General features: G+C 36.9%; 1 protein-coding gene across 5 annotated transcripts in view; it reads left to right on the top strand.

Moving 5' to 3' along the window:
• The window catches only part of tiam2a (TIAM Rac1 associated GEF 2a), a 152,733-nt gene that overhangs the window by 122,249 nt on the left and 13,327 nt on the right, over positions 1 to 17,157 (top strand). For all 5 annotated transcript variants that reach the window (XM_079833379.1, XM_079833378.1, XM_079833375.1 and 2 more), the window contains one exon: positions 16,412 to 16,600. In XM_079833379.1, coding sequence (XP_079689505.1) covers positions 16,412 to 16,600 — 189 coding nt within the window. The remainder of the gene's footprint in view (positions 1 to 16,411; positions 16,601 to 17,157) is intronic.

Raw genomic sequence — 17,157 nt, 5'->3', positions numbered from 1 at the left:
AGCATGATTAATTGAAGTTCAATAAAAAACATGAATTCAAGTTAAAAATAAGTATTTAAATCATGTTTAGTGAATGTTATCTGTTCATGTTAAATGAACACAAATATTTCAAGCTGGTTGAACATCATCCATTGTTGTTAAGATAATGTGGTGTAATCACGTGGAACCACTGTCCACGATTAAATCATGTTCAACCAATGTGCTATTTTTTTGAGTGTATAGTCCCTGACATGTAAACCTACCTACTACTGAGGCCAGTTGTATGATGTGAAGGACTTTACATGTAATTTTTAATTTTAAAATGTCTTTCCCTTGCAGAAATAACATTTATATGCTTTTGAATACTGAATGTCCCTAATACTACACAATTACTGTTTGTCTGAAAATTAACAAAAGGGGAAACAAAACTAGGCAGATCACTCAAAAAAATGATACGTGGGTTTTACTTAATTTTGTTATGTTTATTTCAGTAAACTGAAGTTTTTTACGTAAGGTTAATTCAATGCCATTTAGTTAAATCAGTTAACATTCTTAATTTTGTCCAAAACTATTCAATTTAATTATTCTAAAATGAATATAAAAAACAAACCAAAACAAGTAATCCAGTTTAATTGATTATTTTTATTTAGTGAAATACTATTTTTACAACATTAACAAAACCTTTTACAAGGTCTTATTGGCTAGCCAGATGGTTTTGTCACATCCATGGTATGCCCAAAGTAATCGTTTTTTATTATTAAAACAACTTTAAATGTTATTAGAAAGTCCTCACCCCAAGCACATGCTCTGCACTTCACCATAATGGTAACCTCCAAAAACACTAACATAACAAAAACTTTTAAATACCAACATAAAACATTAAGCATTAAAAAGTCTCTCCATTTTCTCATCTTGTTAAAACGCATCAACTAGCACTTTATTTAAACTTACTCTCCGAATTCAGCCCCTTTGCAAAGCATGATGGGAAGTGAAAGTCTTGTTTGATTGGGTTACTTGATTGAAACATGTTACTTCAAAATGAAAACAGCAAGTTGTGTCAAAGAGTAACGGTTTTAAATCAGTTTAACATGAATCAATTACATTTGAACCAGAAAATTGATATAATTTTGTTAAATCAAGATGAATTGCTTAAAGTGAACAGCATCATAAAATAATTTTTTGAGTGTAGTTTTGAGACTTTAAAAAGTTATGAGCAGTCTTAAAGAAAAACTAGACTAGTCTTAGCAGTTTATGCAAAAGGCCTCTGAAATCTCACAGAAATCTCAATCAAACGGTGATGCACACCTGTTCACATGCATGCTGTCATAACTGTTGCTATGTAGTGTATTTTAGCATGACTGAATTGATTACTATACTGGCATCCAGGACCATTTTTATGCATATTCTCTCAATTGCTCCTGTTCCCTACTTTCTGGCACTGTCTCCATCTGCCATAATGTGATGGATCAGGAAATTAACCCTATTTCTAATTGGACAAAGGGGCTGTATTGCAAAAAAAGGCTTTTAAATATCAGGCTATGAACTTGGCTCAGCTTTTAAGTTTATCTTGTCGAAAACACTTGCTAATAAAGCTGGGAAGCCTTAATAATTCCAAAAATATATTTTTGGCTGCAAAAACTTTTGCCAAGCAAAGTGTTCTCAAAAGCCAGTTTTCAACATTTTCAACAACCAGACCCCCAGCATTTAGCATTGAACTAGGGGGATGGGAATGACTAAGCCAGTCTGTCAGCATATGGCTGTGAGCTGACTAATAATCTGGGCTTATTTAACAGTCCTGTACACAGCCAGAGGTCGGGAAGAGATCCGAAGGAGAGGAACGACCAACTCGACCAGCGCTGCCCATGGGACGGGGTGGGCTTCAATGGCAGAGCAGACCAAACGGGATGCCAGGCCATGCATCTACCTCACCACCCTCATTGAGCTCTGCCTCTGTGAGCACTCGCCGGTCGAGTTTCTCTGTTCGTTCCTTACCATGTGCTGGTTCTGGCCAGACTGTGTCAAGGAAGGCAAGGACATCTTCCTTAACTCAACTCTTCTCACTCTACATCGGCTGCTTCAGAACAAGCTGGCCCGACTGCTAGAGGAGATTGCTGCCTGCGTGGCCTGCCAGAATGCTGCTGAAGGACAGGTTTTCATGGTATCAAATGCTATTGTATCTGTAGGAAGGGGGATCGACTCCTATTCAACTTTTACCAAATCGTTTATGTGGATATAGTTTTTTTACAGCGTTGATTGCATTGGCGTTCCTGTCTGAGGAAGCATAGCTGTCATAGAAACATGGCTATTTTAGCTGTAATTGAGCAGATTATTTAACTGTGATAATTCATTATTTCTCATTATCACAATGGTGGCCTCCTCCGCCTTGGGCAAAGCTTAGATTTGCTTTTGACACAGTGGGCTTCATTATTAAAACTTGCTTGAAAAACTGAATGGATGCTGAACAATAATAACAGTCTAAAATGTGCACTAGAGCATATAACTGCAAGTGCAGTTTGGATTGCATGGCTATCCACTTTGATTTATGCGTGTGTGTCTTTATTTATCGGGCTTTAAAAAGAAGATGGCTACATGGCACAATTGCTGTAACCTCAGGGATGAATCACAGCCTGTCAGAGCTCTACTACAGCGTGACAGGACATTTTCCTCTGAGCAATGGCCAATGCTTTCTCCAGGGACACTACATCCTCTTGACTTCCCATAGATTTTTATTTTATTTTGTTGTATGAGCAGGACTTTATGCAAGCTTGTGTTGCTAGTTGGAGTCTCTGTGTTCAGATATTAACACAGTAAAATGAACATGTAAGTGCTGCAAGAGTTACTAGTTGTTGTTTGTTGGTGCTGACTTGTTGAGGGGCGTTAGCATTAGTTTAACACCTTGCCCACAGAATATGCCAAATGAGGATAATCCTTCTATTTGGCAGACATACAAGACCCATAATCCTTCTGCCTCCCACAGTCTCTCTCCGGCGACCTTAGAGAAGTCACCACTATTTGTTGTTTGTTACGGTTTCATTCGGCTAATAAAGTGCCAGAAGTTTAAAGTCCTCAGTGATTTGTAGAATTTCCTTTTTCAAAGTTTTGTTACGTATTCAAGTCTGTTTGGATAGTGTCCATTTTATGATTCTTATAGTATGTTGTGCAGCTCTAAAAATGGCCCTGTGGAGAACTAGACTTTAAGGATCTTTTAAGAAGCGTTATTAACAAGTATTAATCATATATGACCCAGAAGATATATGCAAAGTGTTGCACTTTGAGAGAACTGGGGGGAAAGAGCAGGGCAGTGCTCTCCTGTTATTTCTTGATATTCTAAAGCAATTGCCCTGGTAGTAAAAGGTCAGAAGAGCAAATTCTTCTGCATGAGAAAGACATCGATCTTTGTTGTGCTGCCAGGGAAAGCAAAACTGAATTTCCATCGTGTGTGTGTGTGTGTGTGTTATGCTATACAAACAAACTCAACTTGCCATGCATAGCTTTGCCTTGCCTAACAAGCTCAACAACGTATGTTAAAATTTATGTTAAGATTGATACCCACCAAATAATAAAAGCATATATAAACACACACAATTAATGTCTGATTAGCAAGATTTTGCATTTACCAAATTCAAATAGCATAAAAAATTCAGTCGTGACTGGTATAAAGGTAAAGTGTGGGCCATTCAAATAATTTATGAAATGTTGTTCAATTAAAGGATTAGTTCACCCAAAAATGAAAATGATCCCATAATTTACTCACCCTCAAGCCATCCTAGGTGTAAATTCTTCTTTCAGACGAATACAATCATAGTTGTCCTGGCTAATCCAAGCATTATAATGGCAGCCCAAAATTTGAAGCCCAAAAAAGTGCATCCATTACTAAAGTAATCCACATGGCTCCTTAATAAAGGCCTTCTGAAGTGAATCGATGGGTTTGTGTACAAAATATCCATATTTAAAACTTTATAAAGTAAAATAGGGGAGCGCGGGGCACAACCTAACGCGGGGTTAGATGTAACACGCATGTTTTAACCCTTTCCACACATTCCAGAATGACGAAACTTGGTGTATTTACTAGTTGCCATATCAACATTATTTCGAGAAAAAATAGCGCCAAAATTAAAAAATCTCTGGAAGATATTACTGAACATTTATTTAATCATAGCAAGTAAATTTCTTCAAAACATTATTATTATGTTTTAAACTATGCAGTATAACTGTATTTAGCTATGTGTTTGTTGTCAAACTCAAAAATGAGTATATTTTTAATGATTAATAAATGCCATTTTTTTATTTTAAAAAGCTAATAATTGTAATTTGTTGACAAAATATTTTAGTTTGACTTGGATATGTTTTTGATTATATCAGGTAACATTTTAAGCTGTCATTTGGTCATGTTACATTGTGCTCCTCACATGTTACATTGTACGCCACCTACGGGGCATGTTGTCACATTTCACTTCCATTCTTTCGGGGTAAATCAAGAAAAAAGTATACACTGTATTAATGAAACAAAACCACATAATTGTACTAGACGTGTGCAATTAATGTGGGAAAAAATAAATACTCTGAACCCCAAGTGGATTTACACAAACTGAGAAAGTCAAAAAGCGTTAAGTTGTGCCCGGCTCTCCCCTATCTAGCTTCCGTGGCCCGCCTTCTGTATTCAACTTACAAAGATAGTGTAACACCGCTCGCAATTCAAAAAACTTACGCTACATCATACGTCGCACCAGTTACGCTTTTTCCGTGAATTGAATATGAAGGACGACCTGGTGGATGCTGGATATTTTACTGTGGACTGTGGAGTACGTTTATGATTGATGAATGTACTTTTTTGGGCTTCAAATTTTGTGCTGCCATTTACTGCCATTATAAAGCTTAGAAGAGCCAGGACATTTTTTTAACATAACTCTGATTGTATTCGTCTGAAAGAAGAATTTCATATACACCTGATGGCTTGATCATGGGGTAATTTTCATTTTTGGGTGAACTATCCCTTTAATTGGAAATTGGGGGATAAGATTGCAAGACAAAATACAAACTGACATAGCTTGATTCAAATTTATGGGCTCACCTCATTTGGTATGAATCCAACATGCTCGCAACTATTGTTTAGTGTGTGACTTTATTGTCAGTGTCACTCTTCCACTAGCTCAGAGCTTGTATCTAAGCTGTTTGCCCGAAAATGTTATGAACGGCAAGAGAATTTCCGCAAGGGCAACAAAAATATTCTTATTAATTACATTTTGTTTCAGGGCTAGGCTGGTAAGAAATGTTGATTTATATTTATTAAATGTTCTCAATTATCACCATTGACAGATGTGGGGAAAGGTTTGTTTTGAAATTTAGATCTAAGAATCTAAAAAGTTAGCCTGGTCTTACCAGACTCTCGTACATTTCATTTGTACAGAGAGTCTGGCCATTGACAAGCGTTTACTTCATGGAAGGCGGGTACTCTGTTGAAGTTTAAAACTATTGGATCTGCCCAGTGCCACGCTGGATCTGCCATAACCAATCGCTAACGTTTGGTCGTGAGTCAGTCTCGTGACGAATGTCATCTCAAACTAGAGCACGACATCAACGTCATCGCTCTCAGCCACTCCCTCTGTTCGCTGATTGGACCGGTAAAAATTTGTTCGGAGAAAACTTAAGAATATACCGCAGTCCCAGACGGAGTACTGAAGGAAAAGGAAAATTGAGCGGAAGTATGTAGGAGGGCGGAGCCAGGCTACTAAAAAGTGTTTGTGTTGTTGAGATCCTGCCAGGGTTTAGTGTTACATGACCTGTATGTGAAATAAACAGCTCTTTGATAGGCATCATATTGGTTAATTTTGTCTTCTGCGCAGAACAGGCAACACATGCAATTTTGTATGTTTTCAGATTAATACTTCTAAGAATATTGATATTTGCCTGGGAGCTGTGTCCAGATCCAAAATGAGGAGTTCAGGCTCAATGTTTATGGAAAACTTCAGATTGTGTTGAGACTGTTGAAAAAGCAGAGTAAATTTTAAAAGAATAAAATAAAATGGGTGTATTTTTCTTTCTCCTCTGAAACTGTGTGGTTCTGGTTAATATTTTCAGACAATTATCCTTTCAGCATGCATGGTAATGTTAGCCTTAGTGTTCACAGGCCATCCAGAAACGTTTCCATTGTGTTGATGTTATTGAAAAGCTAGGCCACTGGTAGTGTTTGCAAACTGTCTGAGCACTTCATTATGCTCTCTGGAAACTGCAGCGGGGTCATATGAGCCAGCAATTGATATGCAGATTTCAGTGGACAGCAGCAGTTTTAGTCGAGCTCGTATGTGTGCAAAACCTGCTAGTGATCGATTTTTAGAAAGCACCCTTCGCTTAAAAAAGAAGACTAGCTTGACGCTCAGAATTTTAGAAATGCTTGATTGTTGACTTCCATTTGGAGGAAGGAGACATGTCTTGAGTTAACGTGGAGCAAGAGTGTGATTGTGACACGACCAGAGCTGAAGAATAACTCAACAACCATGCCATCTTTCAGGGTGGGCAAGATTAGAAGGAAGAGTAGTTCTCTGGCCAGAAGGACAAAGTACCAGGCCGTAGCTGCCTGGAGGATACTTTATAGGCTGCTTTTCATGGTGAGTGTATTTATGGGTCAGAACATGAGGGTGGAGAGACAAAGAATCTCAAAGGTGTCACTATTGAACACTTGATTGCATTTATTTTAGGGTGGATCAATTTTGAAATACTGAGACTGGTGTTTGAGAGGATCGATCCTCTCATAAAAGTATTGATCCTGCAGTAAGAGTTTTTTTTATTATTATTAATGGGGTTATTTAATTAAGGGGTTATTTATATTAATTATTTAATTGTTTATTTAGCAAATAAAGTGTTTATTATATTAGATTGAGCCTTTTTAATGTTATAGTTTGATGCATTTCCTGGTTATAGGCTGATGGAACACCATTTACCTTACAGCATAACACGCAACGAATGCTGTAATACTTGTGTATTTCTATATTAATATGACATTTATTTATTTAAACATTTTTGAATCATTTATGCATTTATAAAATAAACCCATAAACAATAATTAGAACCGTAAAACGCACATATCGCATGCACAGAAAAAAATGCTTTTCTTAGTATTTTTGACGTTCCCAGTCCAAAGAAATTCTTAAATCAAGAAGCTTTTGCTAGATAAGTAAAATGACACAAGATATTTTTCCTGGCACTGGCAGATAATTTAGCTTGTTTTAAGCAAAAACTCATTTAATTTTGATTTATTTTCCAGAAAAAAATATCTTATGTCATTTTACTTGTCTAGTAAATGCATCTTGATTTAAGAATTTTTAGATATTTTGACTGGAAAAAAAGACAAAGATACTAAATAAGCGTTTTTGCAGTGTAGCTGTTATTTGCTACCACTAACTATTTTCTGGTTGTTATTATCAAAATTAAAATTCACATTCTTTTTAGACCTCTGTAAACACTGCAGGTGTTGTGATGGTCGCAGACAGGGAAGTGCACCTTAAAATTCAAAGGTGCAATACCAAAGAGTTGCCCCTTTTAGCGGTTGAGGCATTACTCGCGAATACCTTGCTCGATACCTTAGCTGTTGAGCAAAAAGGCCAGCTCTGGGACTGTTTTAAATTCTTTGAAGTCTATGTTGAAATGTGTTTCATTATAGGCACAGTCACATTTCCTTTTTGCTTGTAAACTCTTCTCTCAACGGGGCTTTCTTTCTATTAACAATGGTAGTTATCTCATATGGTTGCCTTTTTGAGTGATCCATTTCGTTAATGATGTTGTTTATTAGTTTAGTTATGGCTGCGATCTGTAACAGTCAGACTGTAACTCAATAATGTGAAAGTGACATTTCCTGCGAAATCCAACCCGACAGCTCAAATAATAAATTATTATTATAGGGGTTATGAATTAGGTACCCTGTAAAGAAAAATGTATTGAACAACATATGTTTTTGTTCATTTTTTAGCGAAAAATCTCCTATAATGCACCTTTAACAGTTAAATGCCCACTAAAAAACTAAACAGACTCACGGACGATTTGAGCTTATTTCATTTCGACATGTCTGAAAATGGTACGCCTGTACTTTGGAGTTATGCACTTCATATTCGTGGTGCCTTAGTAGCTTAGAAGGAACATAGTGAAACCAAGGGATGTCAATGAGGCGCTGCATCCCTCTGAAGCTTTATCCGCTGTTGGAATTTGACCCCGTTTACATGCACTTCAGAAAACGGCTTATTCCAGGGTTTACGCAGAAAGCAGTGCTCTGAAACTCATGTAGACATAAACACCATATTCCTTATGCCGTTTAATGGATTAAGAGAAAGCGCTTTAAAACGGCTATGTTTCCACTGGAGAACATGTACATGTACTGCAAACATGAGCATTCTTTCATATTTTTGTAGAGTGCGTGTGTGTTTAGAAGACGGGATTTGGGAAAGGTGGTGCATTTAAAGGGGCTATATGCGTTTTTCTGAAATTTAAACTCGCGACTGACACCTGTGGCCAAAAAACAGAACTGCTCTTATTTTCTGCTCGCTCTCGCAGCGGTGGTGACGTCACATCCGCAGACAGCGCGGGAAAAAACGACCCGCCAGAAAATAGGAAAAAAAGGATACAGGCTTATAGGTGCACCCACTGTGAACGGACAAGGTGTCAGTATGCTCATCAGGAGATGTTTGAGTCATAAATGGTAAAATAAAAAGGCTATTGTTACGTTTATTTTGGGGAAAAAGTTGCATATAGCCCCTTTAAATAAGATTGCTTTAAAAAACGAGTGATTTAAGAATATTTTTCAGGTACTGTTGATTGAATCCAAATGGTTGGAAAAGGCACTGCTTCTAGTAAATGTCCCTGCTATAACTATGCAGTTGTGACCAGATGTGACCTTACCACCTCCAAAAGAGTCTTTGATGATTGGTTAGTAAAGCATTTTCAAAATGCATTGGACACCGTCTTTATTTAGTGTTGTCCATCTCATTCAGTTAGCCTGAAACAGATGTTAATAAGGTCTGAGTGGGGCCAATTGTATAATTCGGATCACAAGCTTTCAAAACGTGCACTGCCAAGCAGTTTTGTTTCTCTGCAAACCGTGAGCTGTGAAAATTTTCTGTCAAGGAGGATAGATTGTCAGACTGAGGCTTTTTGACAGCTGGTATCACAGCACTGGAGGAGCCGTCATCTAGGGACTTAAGAGGAGAAAAACGACAGCTGAAGCTTTTAACTATGCTATGCCTTGCACTACTGTCTTTTTCACCTCCATATGTTCATATATTATATCTAGCTATTTAGGATATTTAGGACACCTGGCATGCAAACAGAGACATTTTATGTTACCACTATGCAGGACCGTTCTCTAATACTATATCTATATTTGGAGGTTTGTCCTGTTTGCTGGCCAGATTCTCACAGTGACTCAAAATTATACAGCCAGTTCACACTCATAAATGTGTGTAGTGAGGACAGCCTCACAGATAGTTTTCAGGTGCTTTCGTGATGCTAACAGGAACCTGTATGGAGTATTTACTACCTGCAGAGTTTCTCTTAACCTCCTGGTGACTGCAGCAAAACAAATGACACAAGCACTAGCCACAATCACTGTTATCTGTCTGTGCCAGACTGGGCTTTCCCACCGATTCTACTACAGGGCACTCAATTAATGTGTCAGCATGATGTCTCCTGCCTCCCTCTGCCGCTTATTTATGTGTTTGGAGTTTTTATTATATCCCAAAATCTTGGCTGTTTGAGAGTATAACACGTGAGAGCATTGGGAAGAGTCAGGTAACTTTTTATTTAAAGGGATAGTTCACCCAAAAATTCTGTTATAATTTAGATACCTCCATGTTATTCCAAACCGGTTTGCATCTCTTTCTTCTGTGGAACACAGATATTACAATGAAAGTCAATGGGGTCCAATGTTAATTTGGACCCATTACACCCCATTCACTTTTAAAATGTCTTTTGTGTTACACTAAAGATCAAACATTCGGATGAGTAAATGATGACAGAATAGTAAAAATCAAATACATTTCTGGTTAACTCTTATCCACTGAAATTGGAAGTGTCTATAAAATAGGGCTGTTTCTTTACTTTTACATCCCCAAGGCGATATGGCAAAAATATAATATCACAATTGTTTTTCAGGAAAATCACGATTCACGATTTTTATCCAAAAAAAATTTTATGTTGGTTTTATTTTTACAAGTGACCGAAGATACACATTACTCAATAAACCCGCCTCCAGCGTGATAACTCCGATATTTTGTTCCTATTTAATAATTGTTTAATCATCCTCAATAAACCCATCTCCAGCGTGTTGCCTCCGATCTTTCGAATATTCTGATCTATTATGACCTCTGACCTGTAAAGTTGTCAGAATAATAATCAAACGCTGTTTGTTAATTGGCCAGAGGAGAACTGGCACCCTGACTGAGCCTGGTTTATCCCAAGGTCTATTTTTCTCCATTAGGTCACCTGATGGGGTTTTAGTTTCCTTGCCACTGTCACCTCTGGCTTGGCTTGCTCAGTTGGGGACACTACATTTTTCAACTAAATATCCAAATAAATCTAATTATTAAACTAAACCATATAAACTAAATTACTGATCTAATTTAGTCACTGTATTGTCACTGTATGATAATTGAAATGAACTGATGACATCACCGTTTTCTACGGAGCGGCTGTACAGCCGAATAAAATTCTGTTGCATTATTTTCCTGTTTAACACTGTGAAGCTGCTTTGAAACAATCTGCATTGTTAACCTGTTAACTGTCACTGGCCCATTTGCCACTGCATGTTTAAAACAATTATCCTATATTTATCCTGATCTAATGTTGACAAACGATATATCATTTGAAAGCCTACGAACTCAAGATTCATCCTGTGAAAACTGTTTTGAAATCTGTTTTGAAATCTAAATTCTTCTAGCGGCTCCTCCCCTTGTGGGCGTCGTCATGTTTCATATTTCAACATTTATTTTAAAAACTTTATAATAAAACCTTTTTCTAATCTTGACAAAACACATATCGTCGGAAAGGTCTGAGTCTCACGGTTCTATATCTGCCAACTGTTTTGTGAAATTTTATACAAAAATATCTACATTTGTTACAGGCGATTGCATAAAAAAAATTAATGGAATTTCAATGACACCCGGTGGGTATTTGTTGTATAGCTCCTAAATAAAATCTCATGGGAACTTACATTTTTGTGATATCAACTTCAAATTTGGAACACAAATTGGTTAGACATTTGGCTGTGATTTGATAGTAATTTTATTTCAAGTACAAATTATTTCGTAACATATATATTTGATATAATATATAAAATATTTAGTATATTTGATTTACAGTAAATTTAAACTTTCATAACCTTTTGATACTTTTATTTTTTTAAGTTATTCCACTTGAGCCATAATCTGCTGACTGTCTTCCTTAAAATGAGACCAAATTTATGTCTATATTCCAAAGCACTCTTGAATTGCAACCATTTAAGTTTGGATAGTGCATCTTCATGTATATTTTCAAAAAGGGGGGTGACAGTTAACAGGTTAAAAGCACTATATAAATAAAGTTGGCTTGACTTGAATTACATATACACAACATAATATACAAATTAAATAAACAGTGCTTTATTTTTTCAGCTACAGTAGGTGTATTTAACAGTAGCAATCAAGTAAGAAATTAAATAAACAAATATAAAAATAAAACACTACATGGACTTCGCTGTATAAATTATACATTGATTCTTATTAAAGTTAATGTATAAAAGTTCTCAGTCAAGAGCAGTGAGTGATTTTCTCTTTGTGTTTTGTTCTTTTTATTATTAACATTAAAGGGACAGTTTCCCCAAAAATGAAAAATCATCAAAATCATTTTCTCTCTCAAGTTGTTTTAAACCTTAATAAGTTTTTTTCGTATGTTCTATTTTTTCCTACTTTGCAAGTCAATAGGGACCAGCAAATGTTTGGTTACCCACATTCTTCAAAATAACTTATTTTGTGTTCAGCACAAGAAAAAATGAATACTGGTTTGGAACAACATTAGCGTGAGTAATTTTTGTGTATGCAGGCATGTTTACTATTAGCTGCTGTCACTTTAAGACCTGCACGCATCTAATACAGACACGCATCGGATTTTCTCTTAAATGTTTACTTTCGCTTTAGACATAACCAACTGTGTTTATGTAAACCTTGTGTGTATTTGACAGCATTAGTGCAATAAAACTTGAAAGATAACTGTTGTCAAGTTCAGTTTGACAGGCTTTTAGTGCCTGTGCGCTTCGAGTGTATGCGCTCAGAAAAGCGCATGTTTGAACAGCGCAGGTTTAACTGGCAAGGCTTTAAAACACATGCAAATAATACACTTTTGTGAATTGAAGTGTCCCGTGAATGTTACTCTACCACTCCGTTAACATGTGATGTGAATGTACACCGTGAGAGGTGCCAGAACTGCAACTGATAGAATGCACTGTTGCGTGATCCTACGATATTTCTTCAAAAGCAGATTGTGGAGACATTCACGTCCACGATTAAAAATCGTCATATCGCACACCCCTATTCAGAAGTTTGATCCGCATTATTGTCAGTCAGACAGAAAAAGGAAATAATTTTCAGTATATCTGAATAAAGTGAAACAATTTTGTAATAGTCATGTTGTTGAATACCAGATATACCTTCATTTGATAAATCATTGCCTAGTTATTTATATTTAGATATTTTTATACCTTGATACATTTGCTGTGAAAAAAAATCTTATTCAACCTGCCATGAAGAAAAATAACTTGTATTACTTGTATGCTGCGTTTGAGGGCCCTTTCTAAATATAATGTAGGGTCATGTGACAAATTACACAGTTTACTCACTGACACATTTTACCCCACTCTGCCTATAATTTGCTCGCTTGCTCGATCATTAAACATATTTATTAATTGATAAATTTTTTTGCTTGTGTGCATACAGTTCATGCTATTTATACTTCACGTCAGTGCAAGATGTGTCCACACTGCATATTTCATGCAACCTACATGCTGAGGCATAATGTTTGTCTTTCGCTGCAGTGTTTTTGAGGCTCCTTAATTTCTATTTAACTAATGCCTGAGAAGATGTCCTGGGAGCCCCCGTGTTTACTTTGGATGGTCCTACCATAAATACGATTTCTGTCAGAAGAGTGCGGCTGAGCTTACCTATATTCCTCTTACTCTTTCTCTCGCGGCACACTAAACTGACTTTGAAGCCACTGCTGCACATAGTCTCTAGAGTAGCTGTGCTGTAATTAGTAAACCGAACTGCAGAAGCAATCTGCTTGTTCCTTGTGAGATCCCATTTTCTCTTTATGCTCTTCTGGCTGAGTCACACAAACACACACTTTGCAGTGTGATGGCTCTCTGTCTCCTACTTGAGTCCTATTGACCAAAGACCTTACAACATATACAGATCAATATTAACATACATGTTAACATGTTACATACATGTTAATACAGGTCAAAGTGCTGAGTTTATGTATTTTTGCAGCAGCAGAACGTAAGAGCGCTGTTCAATATGGAGTTTGTCTGGCTGGTTTAAAGCCAGAAAAGGGCTTGGTGTTGTTTTTGTCCCTGTGGTCACGGATCTGTCCTTGTCAGCTGTTTCGCTTGTTCACAGCTCTCGGAGAGCTGAAACTGAGATGCTGAAGCCTTTATTTTGAGACATTCATTGTAAGCGATATTGCTGTTTGTATTGATGTACGACCTTAATAATAACTTGGCTGGAATCCTTACCCGTGTAAATGTTGACAGAGCTGTAGCTACACATGAGATGTGACCCTCCAAATCATCAGAGTCTAATTATTTTAAAACTGATCACAATGTTTAAGATGAAGTGATGCAGCTACAGTCTCTGGGGTGTAGATCCAGCATAAATTATGTAATGCTTGCACACACATCGTATATGCACCAGTTCTGTCACATTGAATCTTTGCTCATCACGTACCAAGCTGTTTCTTCACAAAAGCTATAGGAAAAGCTTTCAAATATGCGTTTTCCCAAACTGCACTGACAACAGTGGAGAACTCAAAACTGCATTTTATATTTATGAACAGTCATTTTTTATAGTACAGCATACGTTAGTTTTAGATTTAGTGAAACACATGACATTTGATAGAATTCAGAACTTGAAAATTACTCATTTGGAAATGATTGTTGTGTTTACAATGACATTGACATGTCTATTATTGTCTTTTAGTCCAGAACTTTCCTGTTGTCAGGTCTACTCACACTAAAGCATTGGATTCTGACTATTAGTTTTCTAAACTTTGGCTTTGTTACAGTTATTAACAGGTTGTCTGTGATGATATGTATTTAAAGGATAATGTGCCCTGGAAGCATTTAAGACTATAAAATGTATTTATAATTATCGCTATGTGTGTCTGTCAATAAAAAAAACGAATCACACAGATTTCTGTAATTACAGAACATTATAACAAGTTTTTTTAAACAAAAGGTGCAGTGTGTAGTATTTATGAGGATCTATTGAAAGAAATGTAATATAATATACATAACTATGTTTTCACTGGTATATAAAGAAAGCTATCAATCTGTCAATCGTGTCTGGGCCGGGTGAGGTTTCCCATGTTGAGTCAAATTAAGCCGGAGGCTCCACTCATGGTGGTGCCCTTCCATCAATTCCTTTAAGTTTCAGCTTTGATGAACCGTAATGAGCCGCCATTTTGCGGTGTCATGTTTCTACAGTAGCCCTAAACTGACAAACTGCTTGCCATACAGAGCGCTAGTCATTCTCTGCTCTCTCTGACGACAACATCTTTGTCCTATGTCGGCCACCGTAGCCACTATGTGCTTCGAAAGGGAGGGGTGAGTGGAGGACAGCAGCAATTCGCAACCTCGCCGCTAAATGGCACTAAAATTTAGACACTGCACATTTAAAATAATGTTCATATAAAACTATTATAATATGGGTTCATTTTTACATTTAGCCGCACATTTTATATAGTGTGTTAATATTTATGTTGCACATTCATTTTCACACCAAGTCATTTAATACAATACTTAAAACATTTGGTATCAGTGTTTTTATTTGAGCATCGATTCCTTTTGATAAAATGCAAGCAGTGTTCATATATATTTATGCACTTAACGTCTGTGTTACTTAAAAGCAAGTTTAATGACATTATCAAAAACTGGTAGCAAGCATCCTACATGGGGGTGTTGTCCATTGGAAGCAGGGGTGAGCAGCACCAGTGGACTTTGGATCATTGGTCTGCCACTCTCTCTCACCTCGTGGAGCTGGTGAGCGCTGGACAAATAGCGTGATCATGCGCTATACAAAGGGTGTGGGGAAAAGACATTAGCATTAGCTAATTGCAGAACTTTTTCCCACTACTAATTATATCATTATGTATTTAATTGATGGAAGGAATAAATGAAGGCATTAGCCAAGTTAGCCTGAAAACAGCAGGTGTTTTGCCAGTAGGTAAATGCCTTTTGGGTTATCTCTTTCTTTTAAATGCAGAGATGGATTCGGAAGACAATTAAATTATTTGGGTGTTTATCAAAAACAGACTGGGTATTTTCTTGTGGGCAGAGGGAAAAAAGCAGGAGCATATACAAACCAATAATGTTGGAACAATAGTGGTATGAAAAGCAATTGGAACAAAATGGAAATGTGTTTATTATATTTATTACTATTTTATATTATTATTCTACATATTATTCTTATCTTGCACTATTATTGCGGCTGCTGTGTAATACCACATCGATTTTTTTCTTATCAGTGCCAAATTTTTTGTCATGCAGTCAAGTGTTATACATCATTCAAAACTAATGAAGTATCTACTAGTATCTTTTCTACTAGTATCTTCATTAAACTGGGTTACACCTGGCTGTGTCTTGCATTATGTGAAATGTCTGTTGTCACATGGCTTATAGCTTTAGAGCATGTGAGTGACTGGCATGAATGATCTTTCAAATTAAACAGGCAGGTTATCTCAATTTAATCCATACATTGTAAAAAAAATAAAAAAAGTTACATATAAAACAAATATTAATGGAGTATGTTTTAGAATAAATAAAAGGCTATTTCTGTCTTTCTATTTCAAAATGTTGTGTTTAATTCAGTGTGTTGCCTGCCATTTCTTTTGTGAATTACTAGTAATATCTGAGTGAAAATTATTTCAAAGATCAGAGCCATAGCTGTGTGGGCAAGTGCTCCGACATACTAGTGGGGTTGCACTTCATTTCCCAGTCCAATCTGGTTCTCTCTTCCCGGTTCTCTCTTCTCTCATGATTTCCTGTCTGTCCTCCTGCTTTCTTATTTAAATAAAAAGGCAAAAAAGTAACAAAAAATATAAAAAAAATAATAAAATTTTTGTATGTGTGTATGTTGTCTATTGTTTTCCTGAATATTTGATGGATTGGTTGACATTGACCTCTTAATTGTGTCTCCTGCAGAGTGTGGATACAGTGTGTTCGCTGTACCACTCCTTCCAGGAAGGCTCTGGAGGTCTGATGGAGGGCCAGGAGGAGCAAACGGGGCCAGAGGCCTCCATGCTCAGGCCCTGTCCTCGTCATATGTCTGCCACAGAGAGACTGCGCAAGGTCATCCAGGAATTAGTGGACACCGAGAAATCCTACGTAAAGGTGAGAACTGACTCTGTAATCCCCTATTAACATAGTTCAACAGAAAGAAATGAGCTCTCACGTCAAGTAGAAATCCATGTAGTCGCCTGTACGGTATTTCGACTTCATTAAAACTGAACTGTTTCACCTATTTATCCAGAGCTATGCTGATCTGGTCACATCAGTTCAGTTTTAAACCTCAAATTAATAATAGACCCATGAGGTGAAAATGTCTGTTAAAGCAGACCACATTTGATGGATAGAGTCCCGAAGGGCCGCCTATTAATTAACTCCTCCTGCTAGTGAAAAAGAAACGCCTCCCCTCTAATCTGTTTCCTGAATAATACTGAGACTTGCATATGACGTTTATGTGGTGCAAGTTTTACCCTCCTGATGCTCATAGTGAACCTTTAGATGCCATTAAAACTGTTCTGTTATAATGTGTTCCACATAGTTAATAGGTGTCTGATTATTCCAGCGGTCTGTGATTTGTTGGCGGGGGGGAGGCGTCATCCCAGAGTCCTGCGCAGGAGCTATTTATCTGTGATATGCTGCATCGGCACTGGCAGACTGCTATA

This window comes from Gobio gobio (genome assembly GCF_949357685.1).
Source record: "Gobio gobio genome assembly, chromosome: 13".
NCBI lineage: Eukaryota > Metazoa > Chordata > Actinopteri > Cypriniformes > Gobionidae > Gobio > Gobio gobio.
Note: the sequence above shows the minus strand (reverse complement) of the source record. Positions and strands in the feature narration are given on the sequence as shown.